Source organism: Ambystoma mexicanum, chromosome 4p (genome assembly GCF_040938575.1).
Source record: "Ambystoma mexicanum isolate Mex_15411 chromosome 4p, UKY_AmexF1_1, whole genome shotgun sequence".
Taxonomy (NCBI): domain Eukaryota; kingdom Metazoa; phylum Chordata; class Amphibia; order Caudata; family Ambystomatidae; genus Ambystoma; species Ambystoma mexicanum.
Window position 1 is genome coordinate 1275139714 of NC_090927.1, and position 27525 is coordinate 1275167238.

General features: G+C 45.3%; 1 protein-coding gene across 1 annotated transcript in view; it reads left to right on the forward strand.

The window, feature by feature from the left end:
- The window catches only part of DACT2 (dishevelled binding antagonist of beta catenin 2), a 58124-nt gene that overhangs the window by 14379 nt on the left and 16220 nt on the right, over positions 1-27525 (forward strand). Inside the window, exon 2 of the mRNA XM_069606963.1 lies at positions 21262-21394. Within this exon, the coding sequence (XP_069463064.1) occupies positions 21262-21394 (133 nt within the window). The remainder of the gene's footprint in view (positions 1-21261; positions 21395-27525) is intronic.

The following is a 27525-nucleotide window of genomic DNA, read 5'->3' on the forward strand; positions in this document are numbered from 1 at the left end:
TTTTGTTTTAGGTCCTATTGACTCGACCCTATGGCATTCGATCCTTTTGGATTGAAACCTTTGACCGGACACCGGCTGTGGCAAGCGCCATGTGGCTCTTTGTTTCTGGGGTGGGTGTCTTTTTCAGGCCTCTTAAAAAAACAGGGGGTTCCACAAGTGTAACACTTTGAGCAGTGACCGTAAATAAGAAAGACTAGGAAGGATCTTGGGAGGATAGCTCAGCAGCAACGTCCTCGCCTTGGAAGCAAGACGACATGGAGCAACACGGGTTCGATCCCCGGGTCCGCACTTAGAAACCTCTGGGTATGAAGCCTGTTATAAATAACCAATCATATCATAATAACAAATCATTTGTCTTTCTGGAATTCTATGCAATAATTGCTAGACTCATTAAAGGTTTATTTCAGGCACACTTCAGGGGGTGAGTCACTGATTTAGTCTGTTCTTAAACATCTCAATTTTACAAAACGTCCGATAAGCATTTAGAGTAGAATAAGCATCCATTTTGGACTACATATTTTGCTTTTCACAAGTTGCATTTATAGCAGGTTTTTTTATCTGCCGTTGTCCTCTGTTACGATCATCATAAGACATTCCATCTCTGTGATCTCAGCCAATTGACAAAATCCTTGTGCCTAAAAGCTTGTGTACAGTGTAGAAAAGTTTGAGCATAGCACATAATGTGGCCCTTGATTTCATTGTGCCACAATGAATGCTTTTTTGCAACGTGTCTATCTTATCTCTATGGCATGCTGTTCAGGATGTTTGTTTGCATGTATGAGGTAACGAGTGCCCAGAGTACGGGATGCCATGTGAGTGCGCTGCTTTCCCTGCGCTACTCCAAATTCTTTGATGTACAGTTATGCACCTTTCGAATAGTATGTATTTTGCCAACCTCTGAAGCCTGAAAAGTAGATCTACGCAGGTTTGACATGTGGCCAACTTTGCACCAGACCAGCAGATGAACTGGCCTGCTGTTAAATCTCAGTTACCGGTTTAATGGTATCCACTACAGAGTGAAAATTTGCTTTCTGACTTTGAGAACATTCAGACATGCAATTGCTAATTTTACTATAGCCAATAAGATAGCTCAGTGGGTTGAGCGTTTGCGGCTGCGATGTGTGTGTTATCTGTAGGTGGCGGGCTCGAATCCTGCCAAGGACAACTCAGTCTTTCATCCTTCTGAGGTTGATAAATGAGTACCAATGCAGTTTGGCTGATATTGTATGCATATTTATTATATAAAAAGCACTTAAGAGTAAGTGCTTTATAATAACACATCATTATCATTTGGCCTTGGACGTCTGCTTGCATTGACAGTAATTTGGTAACATGGCCCTATACACACTGATATTAACGATACATATGGTGATCCATTGTTGTATGAAATGTCTATCATATTACAGTGATATAGTAACCATATTTTTCTTAGTGTACTTCGGAACAATGCTTTGTGATGCCACTGACTGTTCTGTCAAGGGGTGAAAGGTCATTGGCCATCGCTTCCCGTGATGTTACTTCGTGGTGAGGTTAAATGACATCATTTACTGTGATGTCATCAGAGGTCACGGGTCATGTGATGTCACTTCCGCTACCCCTGGCATTTTGGTGAAATTACGTCCCTGCCCTAAAGCATATGCTGTGCAGGGTCAACAACTTATAATGCATCCAGTGGTTGCACAGAAACAAACGCACATACAAGCCCATATCAAGTACACAGCTCACTAGGCGGTCAGCGGTCTGATAGCCTGCTCAATGCCATTCGACACAGGGAAGTGTTTTTCTTTCTATTTCTGTTACCTGGGAACTAAATCATCATCGTTGTAAATATTAACAGCAGTGCGAGAGACCTGGCAGCCGCAGAGCGACTGAAATACCAGGCGACGGCCCAGCAAGTAGCTCTCAGAGACGTGTCTACAATGGATGCGTCCTGCGTAAGTCAGCGCTTCAGGTATTCAAATGCCTAGCTTGGTACTTCGACCTATCTGGATAGAATAGGTTCACTGCCAGAAAAATATGCCCAGGTGGACGTGGGCTGGGTTTCCTCTCAGAGGGGGTAAAACACAGTCGATGATTAACTTTAAGTAACATGCGTTTAGTGAATTTGATTTTTAAATATAGATTGAAAGCATGAGGTGTGCGCGTTCCCTTTCTGGAAGGGAGGGGAGACGTGTGGGTACTTCTCACAGCCCCGTGAATGCCCTGTGCTGGCAACAAATTGTTGAATCAGAAGTGATGTGTAGTTGACTTTGTGCCATGACATCAGAGCAGCTGGCTTTATGTGAACATTATACACGTTTCCTTGTGAATGGGGATTGCTGCAAACTGCCGAGAGCACAATGCTGGGGCACCCGAGGGCAATTTCCTCTGCACTGGTAATTACACCCTCCAGTGACTGCGAGTCCATTCTATGCCCCCCGCCGAGGGTGTTGGACTCGGCCATAAGTTATCAGTCAGGTGTGAACGCGGGGGAGGATGCGAGTTAACTCTAGGAAGCAGATGAATGCGACCAAGCCTCCAGAGGGTAGGCTCTACGGGGTAAATTGAGCCGGGAGTTGGGGCCGTTCGGGCTCATTCAGCATTGCGTCTGTGTTGGCGAACTTGCTCCACATGTACCCACAACCAATAGCGCTGCCCCCAACGTCGTGCATCACGGTATCTATAGCAGACGTGCGCTTTTTCAGACATGAACCGAAAACAAAAGGTGGTTTTCTTTATCACATGAGTCCATAACACATTGTTGCCGAGGCCACGGAGGTTGGAGACACGCTAGACTCGTTCCGACCACCTTACGGCGCGTGCGCCATCATTTCGCCTTTGCTCAGAACCCATTAAATATGGTCTGGGTGAATGGTGTTGCACTGTATATTTGTCACGTGAATACGGCTGCTACGTGTGTTAATAGCTTCATGCGCACTACGAGACTGTAATACGAAATGCTTGTCCCGCAGATGGGCACTGATGACTGATATCAAACGAACCAAATTTAGGACATTCGTTATCACTGCCGACGTTTCTGCCAATCTTGCATATATTCATAGTGTGTTTCAGAAAAGGGCCGCGTTTGCCCCTACCATACGCATTTCCTTTTCTGCACCCCACTCCCCACGTTCCATTTCACTCGATGCGCATTTCCAAGGAACGGATATGCCTAACACGAATGCGACCTGCGCCCAGTTATTCCCAGGCCACTAAGAGTAGCTGCTCTCGTACAGGACTATGGCTGACGCCAATGTCCAGCTGGCTCTATGCAAACAACCTCAAGTCTGGCTAGAGGGCCGCCGATGCAAGCAGACACGGGCACTGTGCACATTCAGCAGGCAATTGTGAAAACTCTGCAAGCAGCCTCTGCACTGAAAACGTGCATGTTGTACGTCCTGTACACCAGCAGGTGTTGCTGCAATCTGAGGGACAGAGTGCCCAGGATGCAATGGGTGGTACACCCCATTTTGGAGCGGCGCGGGCCGATTTGGCGCAGCCAGTTCGGCGACAGGATGTTTTGGCGCGGCAGTATATGCATGCTGGGAGGGTTATTTTCCCCATAAAAATGCAGGGCTACAATTTCAGAGCCTCGGATGGATGCCTCATGTCCCCAATCGTACTGGGGATAAAAAATCGATAGTCCTTCCAACCTCCACAAGCAGTTTTGCAGCTACTTCTCATCTCCTTGCGCCCACACCTCCCTCCTGAAACCCTCCGCGCAGCATTCGTATGATTCCCAAGGACATTCCCACCCAGATGAAGGCATTGCGTTACAACACGCTGCCTCTTGCTGCCTTGAAGCTGCGCTGCTCCTTTTCAGGGTCCCTGGATCGGAGCAGGACATTTCGGTACGGCCAGTTCAGCGCGGGCCGCGGCACCGAACCGGCTGCACCAAATCGACCTGCGTCGAACCGGCCTGCGCCGAAATGTCCTGCTCCGTGCAATGGGTGAGGTCATAGGATACAGCGTCATACTTTTTGAGGTCTCATTTCTGGGGCCAGTTGAATTAGGTGAGACAAATGCCGCTTATCTTGTCAATAACGTGAGCCGACTCATGCTGTTTTTTGCGAAATTTTGTAGGGGATTTATTTATTTTATTTGTAAAGTGCACACACAACCCAGAGGCATTGAGGTGCATTTGGAGGTACAAGTCAAGGAGCCATGCTTAGTCATACAGTCATGTATTTGTCAAGTAGACACAAAGGAGCAAAGGTAGTGTTAAGGTTACATTAAAGCATAACATTACCATACATGTTGCTCATACTGCATGATGGTGTAGTATGGTTAATTAACTGACAAAATGGGCACAGTGGGAAGAGGGGATAGCAGGTTAGGAGAAGAGCTGGGATGTAACATGCCTGTCTTTTACTGAAAATATTGTGCATGTGATGTGAAAATAGCATATTCGCTTCATTCCTCAGGTTATCACCAGACCATTCTGAATTTGTCTATAAAATGGGATCGGCCCATAATATTGAGGTGTGCACATTTTAGACTAAAGACACAATGAGCCAGATTCATGGAAAAGTACGCATTTATCCTGCAATGTCTGCGTGCCGAGAACAACCGTGCGCAAGCCGGTGTGCAGAAATTACACAGTGCGATACGAGCATTCATGGAATCCTCGCGTAAATAAACCGAACACCCCGAACACGATGCAAAGCTAAAACAGCCAGAAACATCTACATTTGCGTGCTGTCCAGACGCAGATACATGCACCCTGTAACCAGTGCATGGGGCCCCCTGCAAGCAGGCCTGCACCTAGGGGACCCTGCTTGGGTTCCCCCGCAACTGTCACCAGCACCCCGACAATATGCATAAGATTGATCATAATTTGGTCATAACTCTGGAAAATCTGCGTGCAAACCCAGTAAACCGTTCCTGCACCATGCTATGCTGCGTACACGCACCCTTAACTATGATCGGAACCCCATCGCATACACGCACCCCTAAATCCAACATGCATACTTTCCTCCAAAATTGCAAATCCTCTGCACAAGTCTGTACGTCTGCGTTCGGGTGTGGAGAAATCGAGGGCTTTGCATGGGCATTTCGCAGGCGAGAGGTTGCGCGGGCACATCCATGAATGCGCTTTGTTGTGCGCGCTTGTGGCCGTGCTATGGACTGCCTGCATGCCGTTCCTCATAACAGCATGTTCCCCATTTTCCGTGTTCTGCCCACAAATCCACCCTCTGCGTAGGCCTCGGCCCCGCCTGGCGTGGTCTCTCGCGCAAGGCACTCAGCCGCTCGCAGAGATGCACAGAGCATGCTGGTAATCCACGTAAATCGGCAAAATATCCTGCACAGTCGATTCCATGATTCGACGGATTGGGATTCCGCAAACATTTAGTCACACAAATCCAGTATTTCCTGTGCAAACAATTCCATGAATCGGGCCCATTGTAACAAACAATAACTATTATTAATTCATGTTTTATAAAGCGCTTAATAACGGAGACAAGTGTCTAAGTTGTTCTAAATTGTCTTGCTTCCAAGACAAACTTGTTGCACCTAAGTTATGCACCCACCCCTTTCAAATGCCATATAAAGGGTTAACTATGAGTGGCCATTTATTTAATTGTTTAAAGGGCGGACCTAGCTGTAGCTCGAGTGCAGCAGAGCGCAGTACAGGGTGTTGATGGGCAGCATTTGGGCCATGCCAGTAATTGGGCACATGCCCTCCAGTTTACAGCTTTAGTAATTCTCCACACTGTACACATGTACGTACACTCTGCACCTGTCAATGTTTGACACCATATGTATAGCATGCATGGGCCTCATTGTGCAGACAGTAAAGTAAATGACATTCATTACATAGGATGCACATACCACCGGTTCTAAAATGCAGCCCACTCAATTATACCAGTCTTAACATTACCACTGGTAGTAAATGCTTTAAGCCTCCCGGTGGTAATTGTATTTTTGCCAGTAACCCCCATTATAGAAGAAAACGGAGCTTGAAATTGATAGAAATTGTCACCCAACTAAAATAATCTGTGCAAGAGTTCGTTTTATCAGCACAAAAGACACAGTCAACTTCCAGGGCCTGAAGCGTGGACCCTGAATGCTCAATGCAACTCAGATAATGGTGCAGTAAAGGGGTTGTGCTGCAGGAGCCCAGCCCCCCCATCCCTGCCATGCTCTTCCGGTACATTCTGGCTTGGTCGGACTAAGGGGTTGTCCACATTAGTTGTTAATCTGCTCAAATATAGTCAAATATCTGTTTTGCCAGCTGCATTTTTATTGAGCCCCTCTTTCACCACCAGCACTGACTGACCCAGGGTATCTATTACTGAAATACCACCGATATTACCACCTAGTGAACTGACCGTGAAGCTACACCGGCCATTTGCAGCAGGCGGCCTTTCTTCTGGAATTAAAGCACACTCTGTTGCTTCCCTGCGGCAGTGGGATAAGGATGCGTTGTCTTGTCAGAGCCAAGCAAGAATGTTGCGCTCATTAGTCTTGTGGGTCAAGCACGTGGCACAAATACGTTGATACAGGATGACCTTGCAGTACATGACTGTATGGATGTTAACACATTTTCAGCGTTGCCTTTTGTACCAAATGTATTGACTAGGATTGAAAGTTAACTAAGCCCTGACCAATGGAAGCCTGTGTAAAGAACTAAAATGCGGCCATGTAGGGCCTTGCAGGTGCTGACAGTAGGTGCCCATGGGACCACTTTATTTATAAACTGGAAGGAACAATGCTCTTTTGATCCCAAAATAATGCACTATACACGAGAAATCCGATTTGAGTGGGGCTAGTTCGAGTGACATTCTGACCAGGTTATGGAGGTGAGTAAATGGAACAGTCACTGGGGCAATCCTTGGGTGCACTTATATAGAATAAGGACAATCAACAATAGACATTTTTAAGAGCAGGTAGGCGGCATAGCTGTGTTGTGGATGTGACCATGATGGCTCCCGGCTGCTGCAAGGATCCAATTCAAATCCCTCTGCATCATCCACAAGGCTGTCTGGGGCTGGGGACCACGCTATTTACAACTTGTTCTCACTAAATACTCTCCCTCCAGATCTTCACGTTCTTCCGGCATCAACTCTCTGTGTGGTAAGAGCTTCACTAAACAGCGAGCTGTGGACCGATCTCTTTCCTGGCTCCCTCCTATGGAACAGCCTCCCCGTTCCTCTTTGTCTTGAGCCAGATCTCCTCAAATTCCGGAAGCTCCTCAAGACTTTCCTTTTCATCTCCTCCTTCCCTTCCTCCCTCCTCTTTTAAATCCCACAGTTGCTGAGATTGGCGACCAGGGCCCTTATGTGTCCGCCTGGGTCCTGGCCGCCCACACCCAATCGCATACAGCCTACACCTAGCACTTTGCTTTGGCACCCACTGGCCTAGGCCACCACAGGCCTGCACTTTGTTCGTTATTGGGGGCTGACCACTCCACCTAGCACTTACAGCTGCTCACTCCCTAGCACTCCCCGCTTGATACACCTAGCTCTTACCCCCCTCACTCCTCACCCCTTCTCTCTGCACTTGCACATTCTGAATGCCCACTAGGCCCAGTCGGTCCGCCTCTTTCTTCCTTGTTATATTTGATTTTCTTTCCCATGTTCCCTCCCTGTTTACTTGGTGTGTAAGCGCCTTACAAATGCACAATAAATAAGTGGATGCAGTGCTAGAGTGGAGGCAGAGAGGACAAACAAATGTTCACTTGGAGGCAGATGTGAGGTAGGTTAAGAGGGTGACTCAGAGACCCCTAATGATGCCCTGGATTCCTTTGGATATGAGGCAGTGGGGCCACTACAGAGCTGGCTGGCCTTCTCTCTCCTTCATCACTGTGGTACCACCTTAAATTAGGCCGGATTGTGGCACTTGCAATGAGCCCCACTCAGTGCCCCAGCATCCCTTTCTGGACCCAGCCTGGGGAGGGTGCTGTATCCTGCAACAGTAAGCACGTGGGAATCATGCAGTTTTGTGGCAGTCTCAGGCTTCAGGGGTTCCGAATGCACAGCTGCTCGAGGTACTTCCTAACGACAGCAAACCAGTTCCTCTAATTTGTTTTCACACTGCTGAAGAAAATGGGGAATTGAGAAGTGGCAGTCTGTCAACACTGGTTATCTAATGGAAGAAACCACTGTTCTGGCATACTTACTGTAATGGGGTAAGAGGATGTCTACAGAACAAACTAGGGGAATCGATGCATTTTATGGAGTTCAGATAAAATGAGAACAGGCCAACGATTTCCTCAAATAATGTGATAGTGGAACAATTAGTGTTAATCTACCTGAAATGTAAACTTTGTCTGGGAAAAAAAATATATTTTATACGCTGTAAAAATCCATCGTCCAGCTTTTGGCTGAGCCCAAGTGGGTGGAGTCTGGGCACTGGGAGCACTCAAGACTGCACAGCAGCACCCAGTAGAATAGGGCGTTTGGGGAGTGGGAAGAGTTTTGGCAGCGTGTGGAATGGGCATTAGACATCATGAGAAGTGTCTTGGGAAGGCGGGTCTGGAAATGGAAAGGAAAGAGCTTTGAAAACGTTCCTTAAATCGCAACATTGTCCCCAACCTCAGCTTCTTGGGAATTCCTCTGGACCATGCATATGGCGTTTCGGAGCACTGCTCCAGGGCTAGTGCAGAAGCCAGTACCAGTATGGATGGCGGCTGACATCATTGCTCGAGAAACAAGCCATTTGTCAGCAGAACCTCAGAACGTTATAACAGGGGGCACGACACGTCCTTCGTATTGGAAGGCCTGTGGCTTTGGAACGTTTTCAATCCATTCTTTTTTAGAATGGTGGTGTGTTTCAATATCCAATGTATTTATTTCAGTATAGATATTAGGGTTAATCACAGTGCAAGTCTAGTTGAAAATATACTCCAGCGTTTTATAGTTTTTTTTAAATTATTATTTATTGTAGAGAATTCATTTGACAGCCTAGAAAGAGAAGAAAAAAAACAAAGAATGAAAAACAAACTTCATACACACGCCTATATAGAATAAAAGGGGGGTGGAGGGAATTCAATAACTAAATGCAGAGCACAAACTAACATTAGCATAAAAAGTTGGTATTCCCTAAAGGACATTAACAGGCATTACATACTATGTTAAGCACCTGAAATCATTTGTGCAATCACGTTGGGCATGTAAGATCTTATGTAGAGGATGACCAAACAAGATTCAACAGAAGAATTCTGCCTTGTACAGTTAATAATCCAGTCTTTAGAGGACAGCCAAATCACTGCTCTCCCAAAAGATATTGGAGGCCACCCTCTTCCCATCAAACACATGGCTCCTACTAACGTGTGCCATGGGACTTATTGCAAGAGGAAAAAAAAGATGGCAGACCACCCTCATATCTCAGGTGTATTCCCAACTGCGTCTGACCGGCTGCATACAGCTTGTCCCTTCCACCACGGGGTAACAGCAGGATGCGGGGCGTACCCCCTGATCTTCATTGATATGGTTCTGCTTGAATCCGCCAGGGAGTAGTTCTTCTCTGCACGTGTGCAAATGTTTAAAAGGCAACGTGTCCCTAGATATTGCCTACTCACACTCCCAATGGTGATTGCTCTATTGCTCAAAGGACAGCCCTAGCGCAGATATGTTACACTGTGAGTGTGTGGTATACTTTACATTGTATGTTCACAGGTGGACAATAGATTTAACAATAGCCATATGATATTCACAGATAGTCAGTTAATCTGAAAAATGCTAAGGCATGTTTCACAAGCTCGACAATCAGTAATGGAATAAGTAGTCGTCATTTATATAGTGCCATTTCCCATTTGTATGGTCTCAAAGCACTTGTAAGAGGATTCAATTCAACACTACAGCTAAGTCAATGCCTAGTCTGGGATACTGAATGGAAACCCTTATTGATATATCTTTATGTCCAGTTCATGAGTTCTGGATGACTACCCCTATATAACACCCCTCTCTTAGAATCCCCCTGACCCCACTGAGCCAAGAAGGAGTTCTGTTTTGCAAGTTTAAAAGGTTCATTTGAGAAATAAAACAAAATATAGATACCACGCGTTTATAATAAATTAATAATCGATATCGCCCTTATAAATATAATGTTAATCAACAACGGGTAATCTGACACTAGCACACTTCTTTACAATCAATGAGGAGTTAGTATAGGATGGATAAAGTAGCAAAAATACTTTTATGATTTCAAGGGAAAAGCAATGAGGAATAAAATGCAGTACAGAAATACTTGATATGATTTTAGCAAAAGACAAGATAATCACTTTTCTCTGGCAATTCACCCCCCTCCCCTATGCAATGTAAGAAATGGAAGGAGATGGAAAGAGGAGCACACAGTTCTCAGGAATGCAACCAAATACAATACGAAATTGAGTTCCCCCCCAGCAAGCTTAGAGGAAACAGGTAGAAGTTTGAAACACAGGCCCAAAATGCTTTGAATGGGATGACCATGAAGTGAGAAATGTGCTAAAAATGCTTTTAATTCCCTTTAGGAGGTTCAGGGTGAGTGAGAGATACTTGGGATGAGATCAGGCTCACTTTAGCAATGATTCAGGGATGGTTTTTAAGACACAAACACATTTTTAGCAGAGGAAAGCAAAAAGCTGCTATCTTTTTACAGGTAAAGAAATCAGGCCAAATGGCAAATCGCAGCAAAATTCGCAAGTGCGTGAATCGTGATTACGGCAAAAGTATAAGGAGTAGTCTAGGTTTGTTGGAAAGCTGAGATTCTAAGCTTTCAGAGGAAAGTTAAATTTCGTTCCTAGCCCAAACGGTTCCAGAGATACGGACGATTAAATAAAGGTAGATTTTCGGATTTAAAGTAGATCAAATTGACAAGTGACAGCTATGCAGCTGCAGAATTGACAAGTGACAGTGGTGCAGCTTTACAAAATGACAAGTGACAACTTCTAGGAGGCAGTTCTGGTTAGATTAAAATAGTTCGGATTAGATTATTTTAAACTAAGAGTTTATTTCTGTCACAATCTGACCTAAGTACTCACAATATATTTTTTTAAGGACTGGACCTCGTCACGGATCTGATCAATCAGGCTAGCGGCACTTCACAGCGATCTGGTCTCTGGGTCTGCGGTTCTGCACGGTCTGGTCTGGTCTGGCACTGGTCTGGTCTGTCCGGATACAGCGGTCTCTGCACGGCTCCTGGATCTCTGCACTGGTCCTGGCAAAAGTTCTTGGCAAGGGATTCAAGCAGCTCGCCCGGCTGTGATTAGCTTGAAATGATTTGCGGCCTGCTGCAGAGAATTCAGCTTGTGGTTTTAGGCCTCTGATTTAGGTTCTAAAGTATAACTTCTAGGTTCTGGAGTATGTAGCTGGAGTCAGTCTGGAACTGGTATCTTCTGGATGTTGTGTGGTCCGGCAAAACGCTCCGCAGCAACTGGATTTGAATGTCTCTACCTGTCCCTGCAGTCTCTTTTTATGTGTTTTGAAAATGGGTGTGTGCCTGGGCCTAGCTAAGCCTGCCCCTCTCTACTTGTCATTGGCCCAATTCTCCCCCTCCCATGATTAGGGGAAGGAAATGTGAGTCAGAGTGATGCTGTAGGTTTTATGGTCAGAGGAACCTCCCCTTGTCAGTTTGCCCACAAATCTATATTTGATTCAAATACATCCTTCCCAGACATACAATTTGTTGAAATTACATGTGCACATTATATATTCCTTATCGCCCATGCTTGTCCGCCTCTGATCTTCCTGGGGGCTTGCATTCAAAAATGACAACATTTTGCGCTTTTTAACTGGTTTTGCAATATCGGACATTTACCCAAATTTACACACATGTGTGCAAGGAGTATGGACATTAATTGATGAAGTGTCAGATTTTTAACATGCAGACATTTGGAGTGAGACCCTATTTTCCGCCAGCAACCCCCCAGAATACACCACAGGGTCCTAACGCATCTCAAAATGTTCACAGAAAAATCACAAAAATAATGATATTACTTATATAATTCGGACAAGTCCGCACTTTGAGTTATCTATCTTTTTAAAATGATGCCCTGGTCAAACAGGGGTGTGGCTTCCTACATCACAGGGTGAAATAACTGGTTTATCCACTTCCCCCAAGCTCAGCTGCTAGCAGAGGCACTGCCCCTCCCAGTTTCCCCTAAGAGGAAGCCACTTTATGGCCCCCCAATATAACATTTGCCTGAGTCCAGGACAGACCTTTGTTCAACTCCCTGTAGTCCCCAGCTGCTCCACCCCTAATCTAATCAACAGGGCCATGTGACCTCAGGATGCAGCTGTTGATCCAGTATCAACTCCTGTCGGGGGTAGTTGTCAGGCAGAATTCAGTTTCATTAAGCCAGGTTTCAGCTAAATGTCACATTTTGTTCCCAGTTTAAATCACTTACAATTTTTACATATACATTAAATAATTACTTCCTTCAAGTCATTTCAGAATATAGTTTTACATTGTATCCACCTCCTAGCAAGTCTTTCCTTGGTCTGGTTTTGCTTCATTTGTTCAGTTTTGCACAAAAGTCTGGTGGTTTTAAAACGCCGGCTTTCTGATAGTGGTGAGTACTGGTAATGCAACCAATTTTGGGATTAAGAAAATGAATTCCCCACAAGAAGGTTGTATCTTTGGAGTGGTCTCGTGCCAACTGCGCAGTTCTCCTATTCTGGCGTGAATGTGGGCGGCGATAGCTCATCCCCACATCCACCCAGTCTATTGATTTAGTTTGTTCTGGGATAGAATAATGGGCGGCGACAGCTCATCCCCACACCTACCCAGTCTATTGATTCAACATGGGTCAAAACCCATGACACGCTTGTGGTGGGAACGCCCTTGGGGACCGAAGTCCAGGTATGGAATAATTCTCAGAAAGGGCTTGGAATGCAAGGGTGCATTTTGCCAATATTAGGTGGGCTGGTTAGGCTCCAGCAAGCAACCCAAAGAGGCCAGACATGTGCATGGGTGCTGAGGGAGGTCGCGAGAGTGCGCTAGTCTAAGAGACTCGCTATGCGTCCCGCTAGACCACATTTGTCGTAGTCATTGTTGCATTCTAATGTGTGTGGATGGATAGCCGTGCTTGCGGCACATGTCCACCACAGTGGTGCGTCATATGTACCTTAAGCTCAAATGGAACTTCTCTTTGATCCCGCTGTGTGATCAGATTGTCTGTGTGAAAAGACAAGCTACCATCATAGGCTCATCTAGGCACTATGGACAGGCTACCCTCAGAGTCTTCTAAGCACACTAGACCAGCCATCTTAGTGCATTTTTAGGCATGACAGACATGCTACCATAAGATCTTGGGATCATATGATTCTCTAAACACAATAGACGGGCTTCCCTTTTAGCCTTACTATAGATCTTCTAAGTGTTATAATGGGCTACCTTCAGGCATCTTCCAAGTGCAATATCAAGGATACCTGTATATATTGTATATGTTACAATGGCTAACTTGTAGATCTTCTAAGTGCAATGGAAAGGTTTCCATCATATATCCTTGAGCACAATGGACAGGCTAGCATTAGGTGATTGTACATTCAATGTATAGCGGTCTAGCTGACTGGTGTCACAAATGTCTCTATATTAATCAGAGAAGGTTTCCCATTAGCGGTTTATATGCTGCAGCCCTGCACAGATTTTCATGTGACCTCCATCCACAATATGTGTGTAACTTCCATTGCCAAGCTTAACTGGTACCCACTTCCTACTTGACGACACATTAGGCCTAGAGCTCTAAGCACCCTTCATGCTCAAGCCCTTGTGCAACCTTTTGTATACGTACTTAAAGAATGGTGTGTGTGTGCGCTATGCATAGGCCATGGACATCACCTACCTACCTGCAACTCTCAAAGTTGTCAGAATGCCCTTATTACTTTGCATTAAACTTAATTACTTCTAGTCCTACTCTACCTTGTCCAGTGCTTACTCTATGAAAGCATCCTGCTTTCTTAGCAATCTTATACAATTAGCACGCATAACTCCAAAACTACAGCACTTCCTATGGAAAATACAAAAAACTGTGGGTGCAACTCGACCCTTTAGGGTGTAAATACTGGAACGGGGAAGACTTGGCAAAGCCTGATTTGCATATGGTATTTCCCCTTACTCTAATGGCTTGGCAAGCTGAGTAATAATGGTCTGGAAAGGATGCACATTTTTATTTATAATAATTCAAAACCTTTCAGCCATCACTCTTTTTTTGCCAAAGTTGGACTAAGGGAAAGGAGAATTACTGGTAAGTAATCCGGGCATTACCTTAGAAACCCTCTTCCTCATCCCAATACTTACTGTATGAAGCATACCAAATAATTCCACGTCGAGATGCATCGGAACAAACCAAACCATACACAGAATTGTAGTGCACTCGAATAACTAAATATCCATGCCACCATTCATCTAGACACAGCTCATTAAAGATCGGGCGAAAGACAAATCCTCTTGTACAGGCAGGTAATGCTTTATGAAGAAGAGAGGGGGTGCCTATGTGCCTGCCCTATAGAGACGACATGAGCCAGCCATGCCCCTGATGCCACCTCACGCCTGGTGAACCTTGCACTCCACTCAATTAATACACAAGTGTGATAATGTCCTTTATCTACCGGCAAATCACGAGGTAAGAGACCTTTGCACTTTTCTCTGAAGCACCAAACGTGCAACAAGGCTGGCTGTCCTGCGGAACGCTTCCGCTCTAGCCAGGTACTGGAGGAGACCTTACACGACATATAGACTTACCATGGATGCAGCCTTCTCTGCAAAATCTGCTGAGGGAGATGGGGTGACCATGCCATCTGATAACTGGAAGGAGTAATGAACCTTGGGCCGAAAAGAAGGTTCTCCCCTCAAAGTGATAGCCACAGGAGAGACTACCAAATATGGGGAAGACAAAGCAGCCCTATCCCCAACCGTCGAACAGATAAAATAGCCACCAAGAAGGACTTTTTGAGAGTCAAAAACTTCACATCCACTGAGTCCATTGGCTCAAAAGGGGGAAGCGCCCACAAGACTAAATGGATACGACAATCGGGAGCCAAGACCCTCGCTCTGGAGCAGAACACCACAAAACTCTCCAGGAGACAAGCCACCAAGGGTGCAGCTGACTCTCTCCCCTTGCCTGCCTAATAGAATGTTCATAGAAAGCTTGGGTAGGCGCCCATGGTTCCCTCGGGAGAAATGAGGTCAACGGAAGTCAAACCTCTCATAAGAATTGGGAAAAAGATCCCACCCCACAGTCAAGAGGGAGGACTCCATGCTTAGAATATCAAGAGACACATGATGACCAATGCGAGGCATAATATAGAAGGACGGTGCAAACCCTGCATAGAATATAAGGCCCTGCCCTAATACCCAGTTGTCTCAAACTCTCCCTTTCAACAGCAAGGCCCCACCAAAGCAGGTTGTTGGTCAGCTGAGAGCTTTCATGGCACCATACAAAAGGAGGAACCTAGGCAGAATCTGGGGAGAAGAAATCCACCACGGGAACAGATGAGCAAACCCACTCCTTGTCGACCACTAGGTAGCTAGGTGAATAAACCCTAGCCCCACTCTACCTGACTTTCTGCAGTCCTGGCTATCAGAGAGATCGTTGGAAAGCATAATTACAGTCACTGGCCACTGTAAAATCATAGTGTCCATTGATCTAGTTCCAGATCTCTCCAGAAAAATGCAGGCAACGAGTATTCTTGGTGGAAGCAAATGTAGCCAACTTGGAAACGGGGTTAGAGGCTCCTCAGCAGATACCATTCTGTGAAAATCAGATAGGACTGTCTCAGGGTATCCATGAGAGAGTTCTCTGCCCGACTGACATTAATTGTTATGAGTGAGAGGAGATTGAACTCTGCCAGTTCCACCAAAGAGCTTGCAATCTTGTCTACGATCCTGTACCTGGTTCCCTCTGATGATTTATATAGTCCGTGGTTCCCTCTGATGATGTATATAGTTCAGGGTCGAGGTGGTGTCTGTCCAGGCAAGAACATGGCGACCCAGGTCCACCAACACCTTGCAGTTAGAGGAAAGTAACTGCTCCTTTAACAACCAGCATTTTTGTGCATTCTTCGTCTATGGCTGCCACTTAACCTAATGCACTTCCATCCGTGGTGAAAATCCTCTCAGGTGGAGGACTCAAACATAACTCCTTCAGCAGACTACCTGGAAGGAGCCCCCATTGCATCTGCTCATCCAATACAGGGTGCATAGGGCCTAATGCCTCAAAGTCCTGGCACTTAGTAGGCCAGTTGCTGTGCAGATGAGAGAGAACGGTCCTCAGATATAAGTGGTACCAAGGGGTGACAAACACGGTGGCTGCCATCAATGCCTACGTTTACAACTAAAATAGTGCAGGACCCTCTAAATCCTAATGAAAAAATCCCTTCTGGCAGAGAGAGGGAGCTATGTTCCTATAGTCTCTGAGTGGGACACACATGTGATTTCTTCAGGTTGATGATGAAGACAAGAGCCCTCAGGATATTGTGGGTTCAACTAACACTTTTCCCTGTATTTTTGCATGAAGACCCCTGTATCAAAAAGTCATCCATTTAAGGATAACAATTAACCCCCCCACCCGCCTCCATGTGCATTACTCCCACCAAATGAGCCAAGATCTTGTTGAACACAAGAGGTGCGGAGTCACGGCTGAAAGGCAGGGCCCAGAATTAAAAGTGTGCATTAAATAGGTTCCATTAAGCCAATCAATCCCCCAGACCTCAGAAATGAGAGGAATGATATGTGTAAGGTCTCCATCTTGAATTACATATTCTGCACCACCTGTTTGATAGTGTTGGGACTGATAACCAACCATAATCCAACAGATGTTTTGGAAACCAAAAACACAGTGGCCTAGGAGCCCAAACTTCTCTGTTCCTCTGTTCCAATTGAACTTTCATGAGGCCCATTTCTCCAGAAGGGATGAACCTCTTGTCAGCAAAGCCCTCCTCTTCACTGGGTCCCTCAGAGCTGGTGTGACCAAATGTACCAGAGTCTCTTCAGACGAGCAGAATTCGATTGTTTAGCCCTGGTGTATTACCTGCAAACCCCAAGTGTCTGAGGCACCCATCTCTATCTCCCACTGTGGACCGAAAAGTAGAAGTCTGGCTCCAGCGTGAGGGACTTGGCATATTCCAGAGCATTCAGAACTCTCGGGGAGGGGGATTCCTGCTTTTCTAGAGGGACCCACGATTCTCTATATTTCCCTTTAAAAACGGGAGGCCTCGCACCAGCTGCAGGTTGCTAATGAGGACAAGTCTGCTGGCTTGACTTTCATACTTGGGATCTAGACTGGTGCCAAAGAGAGCTTGCATACTTTTCTTGACTACAGACATGGGCTACTTTAGTTTGCAAGTCATCCCGAAAACTTTATGCCCATAATGGGGAAATGCACTGCCGCCAACTTCTGGCACTATTCCCGAGTATGGGCAATGCCGCCTGGGAGCGATACTTGTTCCCATAGTCAAACCATCTACCCGGGCCTCATCAAAAGTAAAATAAAACAAGAGCTCAGCTGGGCTTCAGTAAGATTCGAAGAATCTGCCACCTCATCCATCCTATCATATAGGTATTGAAAGTGCTCAAAAAAGGATTTGGTAGCATAAGAGGCATAGCTAACAGTGTGCAAAGAAAGATGAGCCCCTGCACACGCAAACCCGAGGGAGTCCTCAATCGTGCAATCAGTCATGTCACAAATAATTGTGTTCTCTACCAGAGTGTAAACCTTTGGCGTGAAGCCATGTTCTCCCCATCTTTGGGGGTCTGTCCAATCCCACAGAAGCATCTCTTTAATAACTGCTAACAGGGGAAATGCTTAGGTCCATCCTCAAACTGTTTGACTGTAGGATCTTCAGCCCACCAGTCAGCTGATCAGATATCTCATTTTGCCAGAAATGGCACCCAATGACTGCCACCTCCTGGGGCCTGTTTGCCATAAGGAGCCGTCCTCCCAGTCATCCTCTTACTAGCAGGGTTTGGGGTGGGCTGGATGATCCTTCCAAAAGGATCTGCATGCACTAGCTCTGTGCCCCCATCACCTGCTGCGGAACCCCCTGCCCCAACCCCCACTGTTGCCTTCCCTGGCATCCTTGCTGGAACCCTGCAGCTACACCCGTAGGGAAGTGGGCAGAGTCCCCATAGCCCTTTATGACACGGCCAGCTCGGGCACATGACTGTGAATCCTACTCCCCTGGGTTCTGCCCACTAGGCCCCTCTGGTCCTGATGCCCAGCACTAGGAGCAAGTGCCATGCTCTTCATTCCACAAAAAAACAGCTTTCCATGGCACCCAAAATGAGGGACAAGCCCAGGAGGCCCATCGCAAACTGTCTGAAAAACAAGACAACAAAATGGATCTGGGCCTGGTCCCTAATAGTCCAGGGAGGTGGAAGGGTGTGGAGTTTGAGGGTAATGAGTATTACTTGAATAGGACTGTTGGGGAATGTGGGACACCTTCATAGAGTAAGTACTGGGACGAGGAAGATAAAATGATTAAACCTCTGGTGAATGCATCCCATTATCGAAGAGTCACCTCGTTTTCTGGACCTGACACATCTGCGCCACATCTCTTACTTGTTGATGTTTGTAGTCTAATTCCTTTTCCATCTCCTGTGCTATTTCCTTGTGTCCAATAAATAAGCGGGTGTTGCAGCAATGTACCAGAGACTTACAATGCATGGTGTGTATTTGGAATAGAAGCCCTTCACATTATCATTTTTATTTTGCTACACCAGTCAGTCAAATGTGCGTTCCATGTTAAGTCACCCCCGCTGCCGCATTTCCAACCGTTCAGTCATTTCGTTTGTTTTCGTAAATAAGCAGATTTACGTACTGCGCCCTGTCATATGTCATAGAGAGAAACCCGCCCCCTCAGACCCCTACATATCCACAATCGGCAATCCCTGATTTCGAGAAAACATATTGAACCTGTATGTTCGTTCACCTCCTTGCAAACTAATGTGCCCCATTGCAACGTCTCTCCCTCCATTCGCCGCTTTACGGTTTTTAAAATGGAAGCCACCTTGACCCACCCTACACAGAAGCTATATCTTATTAACGGCCATCGATACATCGATTGCATTTGAAAGGCAGTCAACGTTGATTTCGAGCGAGGAACGACTTAAAAGATTTGTCTCATGAGCAAGGATCGTTCTTTTTAGATTCCAACAAAGGTCCAAAGGTAGAAACAAGAACGTTTTATGGTGCGGCGCCCAGTGAAAGAGGCAGGGCAACAAACAATGGGGTCCCGGCTGTGCAACCCGGAGGATGCACAGGAATAAGGCTCCCGCAATGCCGTGAGAGAGGAGGGAGCCTGGGGAACATAATACGTAATCCCGAAGTGCAGATGAACAATTTATGGCCTTCCCAGCAGTAATCAGATACCAGAAACCTGGGGGGGGGGAGGGGGTAGGTATGGGCAGGTCCCCGACGCGACATTAATCATTAAGCAATGTATTCTAAGTGACCAGGCCGTCCTGGATTCAGGATCGGTGTGTCTGGTGGGGGGAGGTGTAGGGGAGGGGCAGCAGAGCATGGCTCCGCCGTGTAACTGCACTTATTCCAAAATCCCAATGGACGTAAAGGAAATGGCTGTTGCTCTCAAGAGGAAGGTGAAGGGGCGCAGACACGACACGATCCCTAGGAATTTGCCTGCAGGTTTTCATTTAAGAAGGGTCGTTAAAACGGGCCTCTTGTTCGGTCAGGAAGTTCCTTGTGAGGAGTTTTATGTGCAACTGGTTTTCACAAGCTCCTTACACTTGCACCATAAAGGACACCGCGTCTGCTGTTTGTCCCTTCTGCCCCCCCCGCCCCCACCTGTGTACACTCTTCGGCGGTGAATGCAGACTGCACACATCTCCAAGGCTCATCTGTACCCACCCAGCTTTGCACTCACATGGCCTGGTTTGCAAAAGCGTTTTAGAATGGCGCATTCTCATGAAAAATGCGTCGTGACTCAGGCCCACTGGCTTTTTCTCAACATGTGCCTTTGAAGTTGCTTGGATTGATACATTCAATTATATATTTTACATAGATTATATCCTACTACATGCCTGTGTTCACTTACAACAGTCAGAAACACAGAAAGACTCAATTAACACAATTATGCCAGATAGGTAACTGTTGTTAACAAATGGTAGACATTATTTGCCCCCTTTAAATTAAACACATTGTAGTCAATAACTTCTGGTATCGACCACCTTTCGAATATGCTGAGCTGTCATGCTCCCCAAAAGCAGTGGTTGGCAACTTGCGGCCCTCCAGATGTTTTGTCCTGCAATGTCCTAAGCCAACAAAAGGAGTGGCAGGTTAAAACATCTTGAGGGTCGCAAATTACCCACCAGTGCCCGAAAGTTACTTCTTGCCCCCTTGCTTCCTCTCTTCCCACATCCGTGCCTGTTCATCTCCATCTTTGGCCACTCCGCGCGGATGTGACATCGCCTCCACCAGCACACCATTCTCTCGTCAGCCGCTCGGCACTTCCTCACATGCGCATTTTCACCTCCTCGGTTAAGAAACAGGACTGGCCACCATCACTGTAATTATGTTTTGTCTCTATGCTGGACAGAATTTATTTGTTTTTTAATGTGTTTCTTTAAGTTTAGATTTCCTGTTCCATGCCAAAAGTTTTGCATTTGGTGTGTGAACTAGAAAACCGAACTTCAAGGGCGGGGCCTTTATCACTTGAAATAATGGCCCTCCTCAACACATTTCCATCAACTTCACCACCAGTAATAACTTGGGCGTGCATGATCATGTAATGAAACCCCCCTCAATTGGATTATAAGGCATAAGCAATCACCTTAATGAGAATTACCACACTTCCCCGCTTAGTTTGCTCTTTACAAATCCTATGCATACATAACACACAATTGAAGTATGGCTATTGGCGCCTGCGGATTCAAGAATTCGGGTATGAGACCCCAACACCCAGGGATATGTAGTAAGGTCATAAAACACAGCTCCTTATACCTACTATTTCACCAGGCCAATCCTTGACTTGCAGCTCTTAAGCTGCCAAGCAATCCATCATGACCTGTCTTAAAATCCCTGACAAACCATCGGGTCCAGTAGGCCATAGGCCCTTCATAAATGCCTTGTAAAATAACATATAATTTATTTGTAGTACCTACGGTTTATTGCGTAGAGCTATGTCTAAAATGTTCGACATGTGAGCGCTGTAGTTTCCTAATTATTTGCATTGGCCTATCGTAATCAGCGTTTTAAGTGCATTTAGCAGCATTTACACAGACTTTTGTTGGTGATGTGATCAATGTTTCTTGGCAACAGACATTCTATTCATGCTTAGTTCTGTAATTTCTGTAAGCGATTGTGTGGCTAACGGTTGTACTTCTTTTCTCTGCTCTGAAAATTAGTCGCGGTTAAGGAGACAGGATGTCGGTCTGAAAAGCCACCTCGATCAGCTGGATCAGCAAATCAGTGAGCTGAAGCTGGATGTCAACAAGGCGTCCAGTGAGCATATGGACAGTGATAGCAGACCCAGCTCAGGTAAGGCCCTCCATCACTGATTCATTCTGTGGCACGTCCTTCTGATAGGAGTGGCAGGTTCCAGAATCATGCCAATGACGCCATCCTCTCAGGTCACAGCTCAGGAGCCTGCAGGGAACCCCAGAGATTTCCTGGTGGGTCTCTACACCCTGGCCTCTTTTCCATGGGTACCCTGGATTTCTGCTCCTCTTACCCTCTCTTACAGTCACCATAGCCCCTTCTTTCCATATGTCCTTCCCGCCCACATCCACATGAAGTAAATAATGTGTTATAAAGCTTTACAGTATGTTAGTCCGCATATATGTCAGGCTTTTGATATGTTTAACTGCTTTTTAATCTTTACATGGGGACAAATGTGCTTTAAAACTGTAATTAGATGGGTTGGTCCTGCCCCGTGCATCCGCTCACACAGTATCATAAGGGGCCTCTTTGGAAACCATTTCCAGCGCCATTTTGGGTCCCAGTCCACCCCTGTCAAAGCTGTGTGCTCAGATGTGTAGTTAGCAAACATGTCTTTGGAGGATAGCTCAAGGGCAACTTGCTCGTTTTGGAAGCAAGATGACGCAAAGCAACAGGGTCTGGTCCGCGCGTTATAAATAAGCAATTATAATGAAGGGTTTGAAAGAGCTACTAGTCTCCGACCATGAGAATGCTAGTTCTTCTGGGAGCCCCTTCGACCCAAGAAACCTGTAAAGCGCACTGAGTGACGTTCATCACTTACAGTTCTGCTAATGATTGAATATATATTTTTCAAAGCACAGAGAAAAAGTAGACACAGACTTTTGTGTAGTTACAGATGCAGGAACATTTCTACAGCGTTATCTCCCGTGTAGAGTTTTATCTATCATGTTGCTCAATTGGCTGTTTAATCATGAAAATGAAATGTGGACCATATCCATATTTACCAAACATACATTCTAACATTGATGCTGCAGTCAAATAGTCTCATTGTAATGGCCTGCAGAAATGCAAGACCTGCAACAAGTACAAGCACGAATATATACAAATTGCTGCATATCTAGGCTAACACAATTGTGCTGCCCGATTGTTTCGTTATGTAGCTAAATTAGTTCACTTTGCTGGTACATAATTCCATGTCACAGCTAAACTAACCCAGATTTAGCTGATGGTTTTATTGTGTAGCGAGATTTAATGCATGGTTTTATTGTGTAGCGAGATTTAATGCATCATCCCAGTGCATTGTTTCATTGCATAAGTAGGATAACACATTTCAATTGCCAGAATTGTCTATGTGGCTAGATCATTTATTTGGGAGCTACATTAAGTTTGCTGCAAGAAATGTTCTTTTATGTAGCTACACATATTTTCCTTTGCTGCCGGATCATTCCTGCTATGGGCCTCGATTGGCATTTGTAGCCAGATAATTTTATTGCAAAGCTGAAATAACCGATTTTGCTGCCAGACATCTTCATTGTGTACCTAGATTAATTTATTTCTGCCAGATAATCCCTTTGTGTAGCTAGATTACTTTCCTTTGCTGCGAGATATGCTTTGCTTCAACACGTTTAAGCCTCTTGCTTCCAGATAATTTCACTACATATCTAGATCAAGAACATTTTCGTGCTAAAAATATTTCTGTGTGAAACCAGGATTTACTAATAGATAACCTCGAGGTGTCGATAGACTGATTTTTTTAGTTCTGAGATAATTCAATAGAATACCTCCATAAAACCATTCTTCAGCTAGTACATTTAATTGCGTGGCCGTGAGCCAGCACAAGCCCAGGATGCAACACAACCTCTGCAAGAAAAACTGCAAACTCTACCAACACACATGACTTAGCCAACCTCAGCACGGGCTGCCAAGGAAAGAGATCCAAAAAAGACGAGAACTAGAAAATGGTCATGACTTCAATATAACATATAATATTTAATGAACCATGACCCCATCAACTACAAGTTCACACAAGACACCTATGAAAGAGAGAGACCGCAGCCAAGACCAAATACTCTCTATGTTTGGTTCTCCCTATCAGCCAACCAACACACCTAACCTACAGCACAAAGGAGAGCTCCCAAAATCGAGAAGGAAAAAGATAACAAAGACAGAAAAAAATGCAATTCCCACACAATCCGTATTAAAACCAATCCACTCAAATAAGAACACACCCTTTTTCCTGAGGACCATCAGCATTGTCTGCACTACAAGTCACATGGACAGAGGTTTGGTAGCAGAGATCCTCAACCAAAGCAACCCCCTCATCACGAAAGGCTGGAGGGCTTGGCCAAAAGACCAAGATACAAATAAATACGGTGACCTAATGCAGGAGGAACGCCCACCCAGTGAAGAAGCCACCCACCATCACAGACGATCCACATCCCATAAACGCAGAGGACAAGACTAACCACGAAAAACGGATGACTGCAGAACTGCAAGCCACACAAACATGGGACGCAAATGCAAATAACAAGATGCATAGCATCCCAACCAAGACTCATTCCATGTCTGAGCATAGAATTAGAATGTAGATACAGGAAAACCAGAGCGAATGTAGCATCACCATTATATGTATTACAGAAACCGGGCTATCCTACCACTACAAAGTGATAGCACATGAACCAATCTGAAACAACTTCAAACTCCTACAAGACAACCAAATAGGTAAAAGAGGAAGTAGGAAAGTTGTGGCACATAGCGACCAACTTAGCATCGCCTCACATTGACATTCTGGACTGCAAAGCCCTGTTTTCCATCTTATATTAAACCACTATACTAGCCTCTCCTTCCTGCTCATACAGACCTCCCCCCAGCAATCCCACCATTACATTTCGCGCCTTGAAACACTTGTGTATAGGCGCGTTATAAATGCCATATCATATCATACGGAACATTTCTCGCATACAGTAACTAACCTCGTGGTGAAAGCAGCACCCAATCCTTCTTGGGGATTCCAATATCTGTCTTGAGGACGAAAATGAAACCTGTAACAAATCTCTAAGTTCCTACGTGGCCAAATTTTGCCTTCAAACAAATAGCCAAGTGAGCAACACATTCTGCCGGCCATACACCCAATGCAATTTTCTACGAAGAAGGCCTTTGAAAGAACAGCCTCCCAATTCCTAATGTGTGGAAAAACCATCTAATGACACATTTTGATACCAATGCGTACTCGCCGGTTAACGTCTCAAAAAGAGCGAATCACCACATCAGAATAAACTGGAAAACACTTGACTGTGATAAACTTGAAACTTCATTCAAGTGAGTAACAGAACTCTCACTGATCGAGAAAGCCATAAAGAAGTTCCAGAAATGTATCTCAGAAGCGCTAGCCAGCCCTTCACCACTGAAACACATCACAGAAAAAACAGAAGCTTGCTTGTTTACCCCCCACGAAAACACTAAGCAAGACCGACTGGAAACTAGAAAGGTTGGGTGAAACATTGCAACCAGCAAGACAGGGTAGCATGCCACTTCAAGGCTGCAATACTAAAGGCCACAAACATCACTAAACAAAACGCATCCGAAAATTAACTTACTCAACAAAAGAAATATCCAGAATCATTAAGCAAATGAGTAACCCTACATCTTACAAAAAATCACTTACACTCATACATAAACCCTGCAAGGACATCTGCAACTACTTCCAAAATAAGGTGAAAAATAACCAGCAAGCCATACACTTAACACATGAACAACAACCCACTCGCAGGTCAACACCAAACCACTCAACCCAAGCACAAAAGTGGATGTCAGTAAACTGGGTAAGGAAAGCAACGAAGCAGACTCCCTGGCAGACCCCTGTGCTACAGACTTCCATAAAGAGATCCTTACCGTAGTCCAGCACTATCATTTTGCAAACGGATGATCTTTTCACTGGAAACAGGAATTGTACCAAGGTATTTCAAGAAAATGTACATGAAAACACTCATCAAAAACACAGCTGGAGACCCGGACAACACTTTCAACTGCCAACCTATCCCAAACATGCCATGCCCAGCTAAATCTTAGAAAGCTATGGATGCAGCCAAATCCTGGAACACCTTGAGTCCAGTAACATCCTGGGTTGAGACCAGAGAGAGAAACAGAATCGGCTCTGTTGTCCATCTGGAATGACTTCAAAATCAGTGCAGACACTGAGCACGATTCATGGAATATTTGCCCAGTTCAAAGTGAAATTGCACTTCTGAAAAGTGACTTTGCACTGCCGACACAAACCCTGATTCATGAAACCGTGTAAAGTCCAGGCAAAGTCAGTGCAAAGTAATTTTTGCAGTACAAAATCACTTTGCACGGCAAAAATACACTTTGCACAGTTCCATGAATCAAGGGTTGTGTTGGCAGTACAAAGTCATTTTTCAGCAGTGTAAATTCACTTTGAACCGGGCAAATATTCCATGAATCGGGCCCACTAACACCACATTGGCCCTCATACTCCTGCATATTTCAGTGCCTTTTAGCTCTGTTGACCACAGGTTCTTAACCAGGTTATTGGAAGAGTGTGGACTGTATAACATAACACTAAAGTGGTTGAAATATTTCTTCATGGATAATTCTGTCAGTTGGCTCGCTCTTTCAGCTCCAACTCACAAACATAACCTGTGGATTCCTATAAGGGTGGAGCCTATCACTACTCCTCTTTAATATCTAGGTGGCTCCACATTTGACGCTCAAGAAAATCCACAGGCTCACATTCTAAAACGATGCAGATGACAACACAAGTCATTTTGAAAATGATCTGCAATAATGAAGCCACCACTATCCATCACCAAGTGCATCACACAGGTGAGCAGGTGGCTGACCAGGTGTACTAACCACGATCTACGTGTACGCAAGTTATCTTTAATTTTTCCTTTTTCCCCCACTAACCAACCACTCCTTTCTCTCTTTGAGATCTGAACGAGAACCCGAAGACCATGAAAATATCAGTGGTGGGCAGTAGGAATCTCAATACCATAACATTTGAAGGGACATATAGGGGGTCATTACGACCCTGGCGCTAAGGGATTACCGGTACCGGTAAGGGTACCGGTACCGGTAATCCCTTAGCGCCCAATTCCCATAACGGCGGCTGGAACCAGCCGTTATTGCAGGGACCCGCAAAGGAACCCTGGCGATAATTAAGGTACCGCAATTTGCGGTACCGTAATTACCGCCTTTCCCCATTCCCCTTATGCCCTATGGGGCAAAAATGGGAATGGGGAAGGGCCATGGTGAAATGGGGAAGTACCGCCCTGCCAACCTTGGAATGGGGTGGTACTTCCCCATTTCACCACGGCGGACTCGTTACAATACCGGCAGCAACCATGGTGCTAATAGCGCCATGGTTTAGCGCCGGTGTTGTAATGAGGGCCATAGTGTTGTTGCATGCACTATTTGCACCAGTTGAATTAATTTAAAGTAGCTGGAGTTTTTTTCTTTAAGCCACAGTTGTGCAGCACACCGTTATGTTAATCGGTTCAATAGTTAAATGCACCCGAAATGAATGCTTGAATATTTAGGAGTGCACGTTACTAGTAGTTCGGTCTTGCAACTGTGTTATTCGTTCTCTGCCTAACTTGCATCCCAGGTTGCAGAAGGCCATCTGAGAATTGCAGTGTCCCTGGTCCCTGGTAATAAACTCCCCGGAAGCTATTTAAGCTTTGCTTTGTTTTTCTTACAAGGTGTGCACTCAGAAATGGCTTTTTTCCTGGCACATGCCGTACGCAGAGATCCCACAAATGAACAATTAAAGACTTAGGCTGTTGTTCAACACAATGATGGTTATACATATTTTATTGGGAAGGGCTCATCCATGATGTGTCAGGTTTGATGAAAGCGAAAATAAATTAGAAAACAACATAATTACAAAAACAAGCTGGCATGCAACCCTCCCTCCCCCACATACAACCTAATCTATCTGCTCTGCACCTGCAATTTAATTAAGCAATCAATCTGAGAAGCATCTCTTCTTGTACAGTTGAATTTATGAAGTCACTCGCACATGAAGCGTGTAACTCATTACATTTCCTAGCTTTACTCAGCCACTACACACACACATTCGAATTTTAACCCTGAGATTTATTCTGCCAAGAAAACTATATTGCTGAAATAGAGGTGACCATCTTTGCCAACAACGGGCATGATTTTCAAAGCGTTTAACAATGTGATTTTCTTATTGAAAAACACTTTTG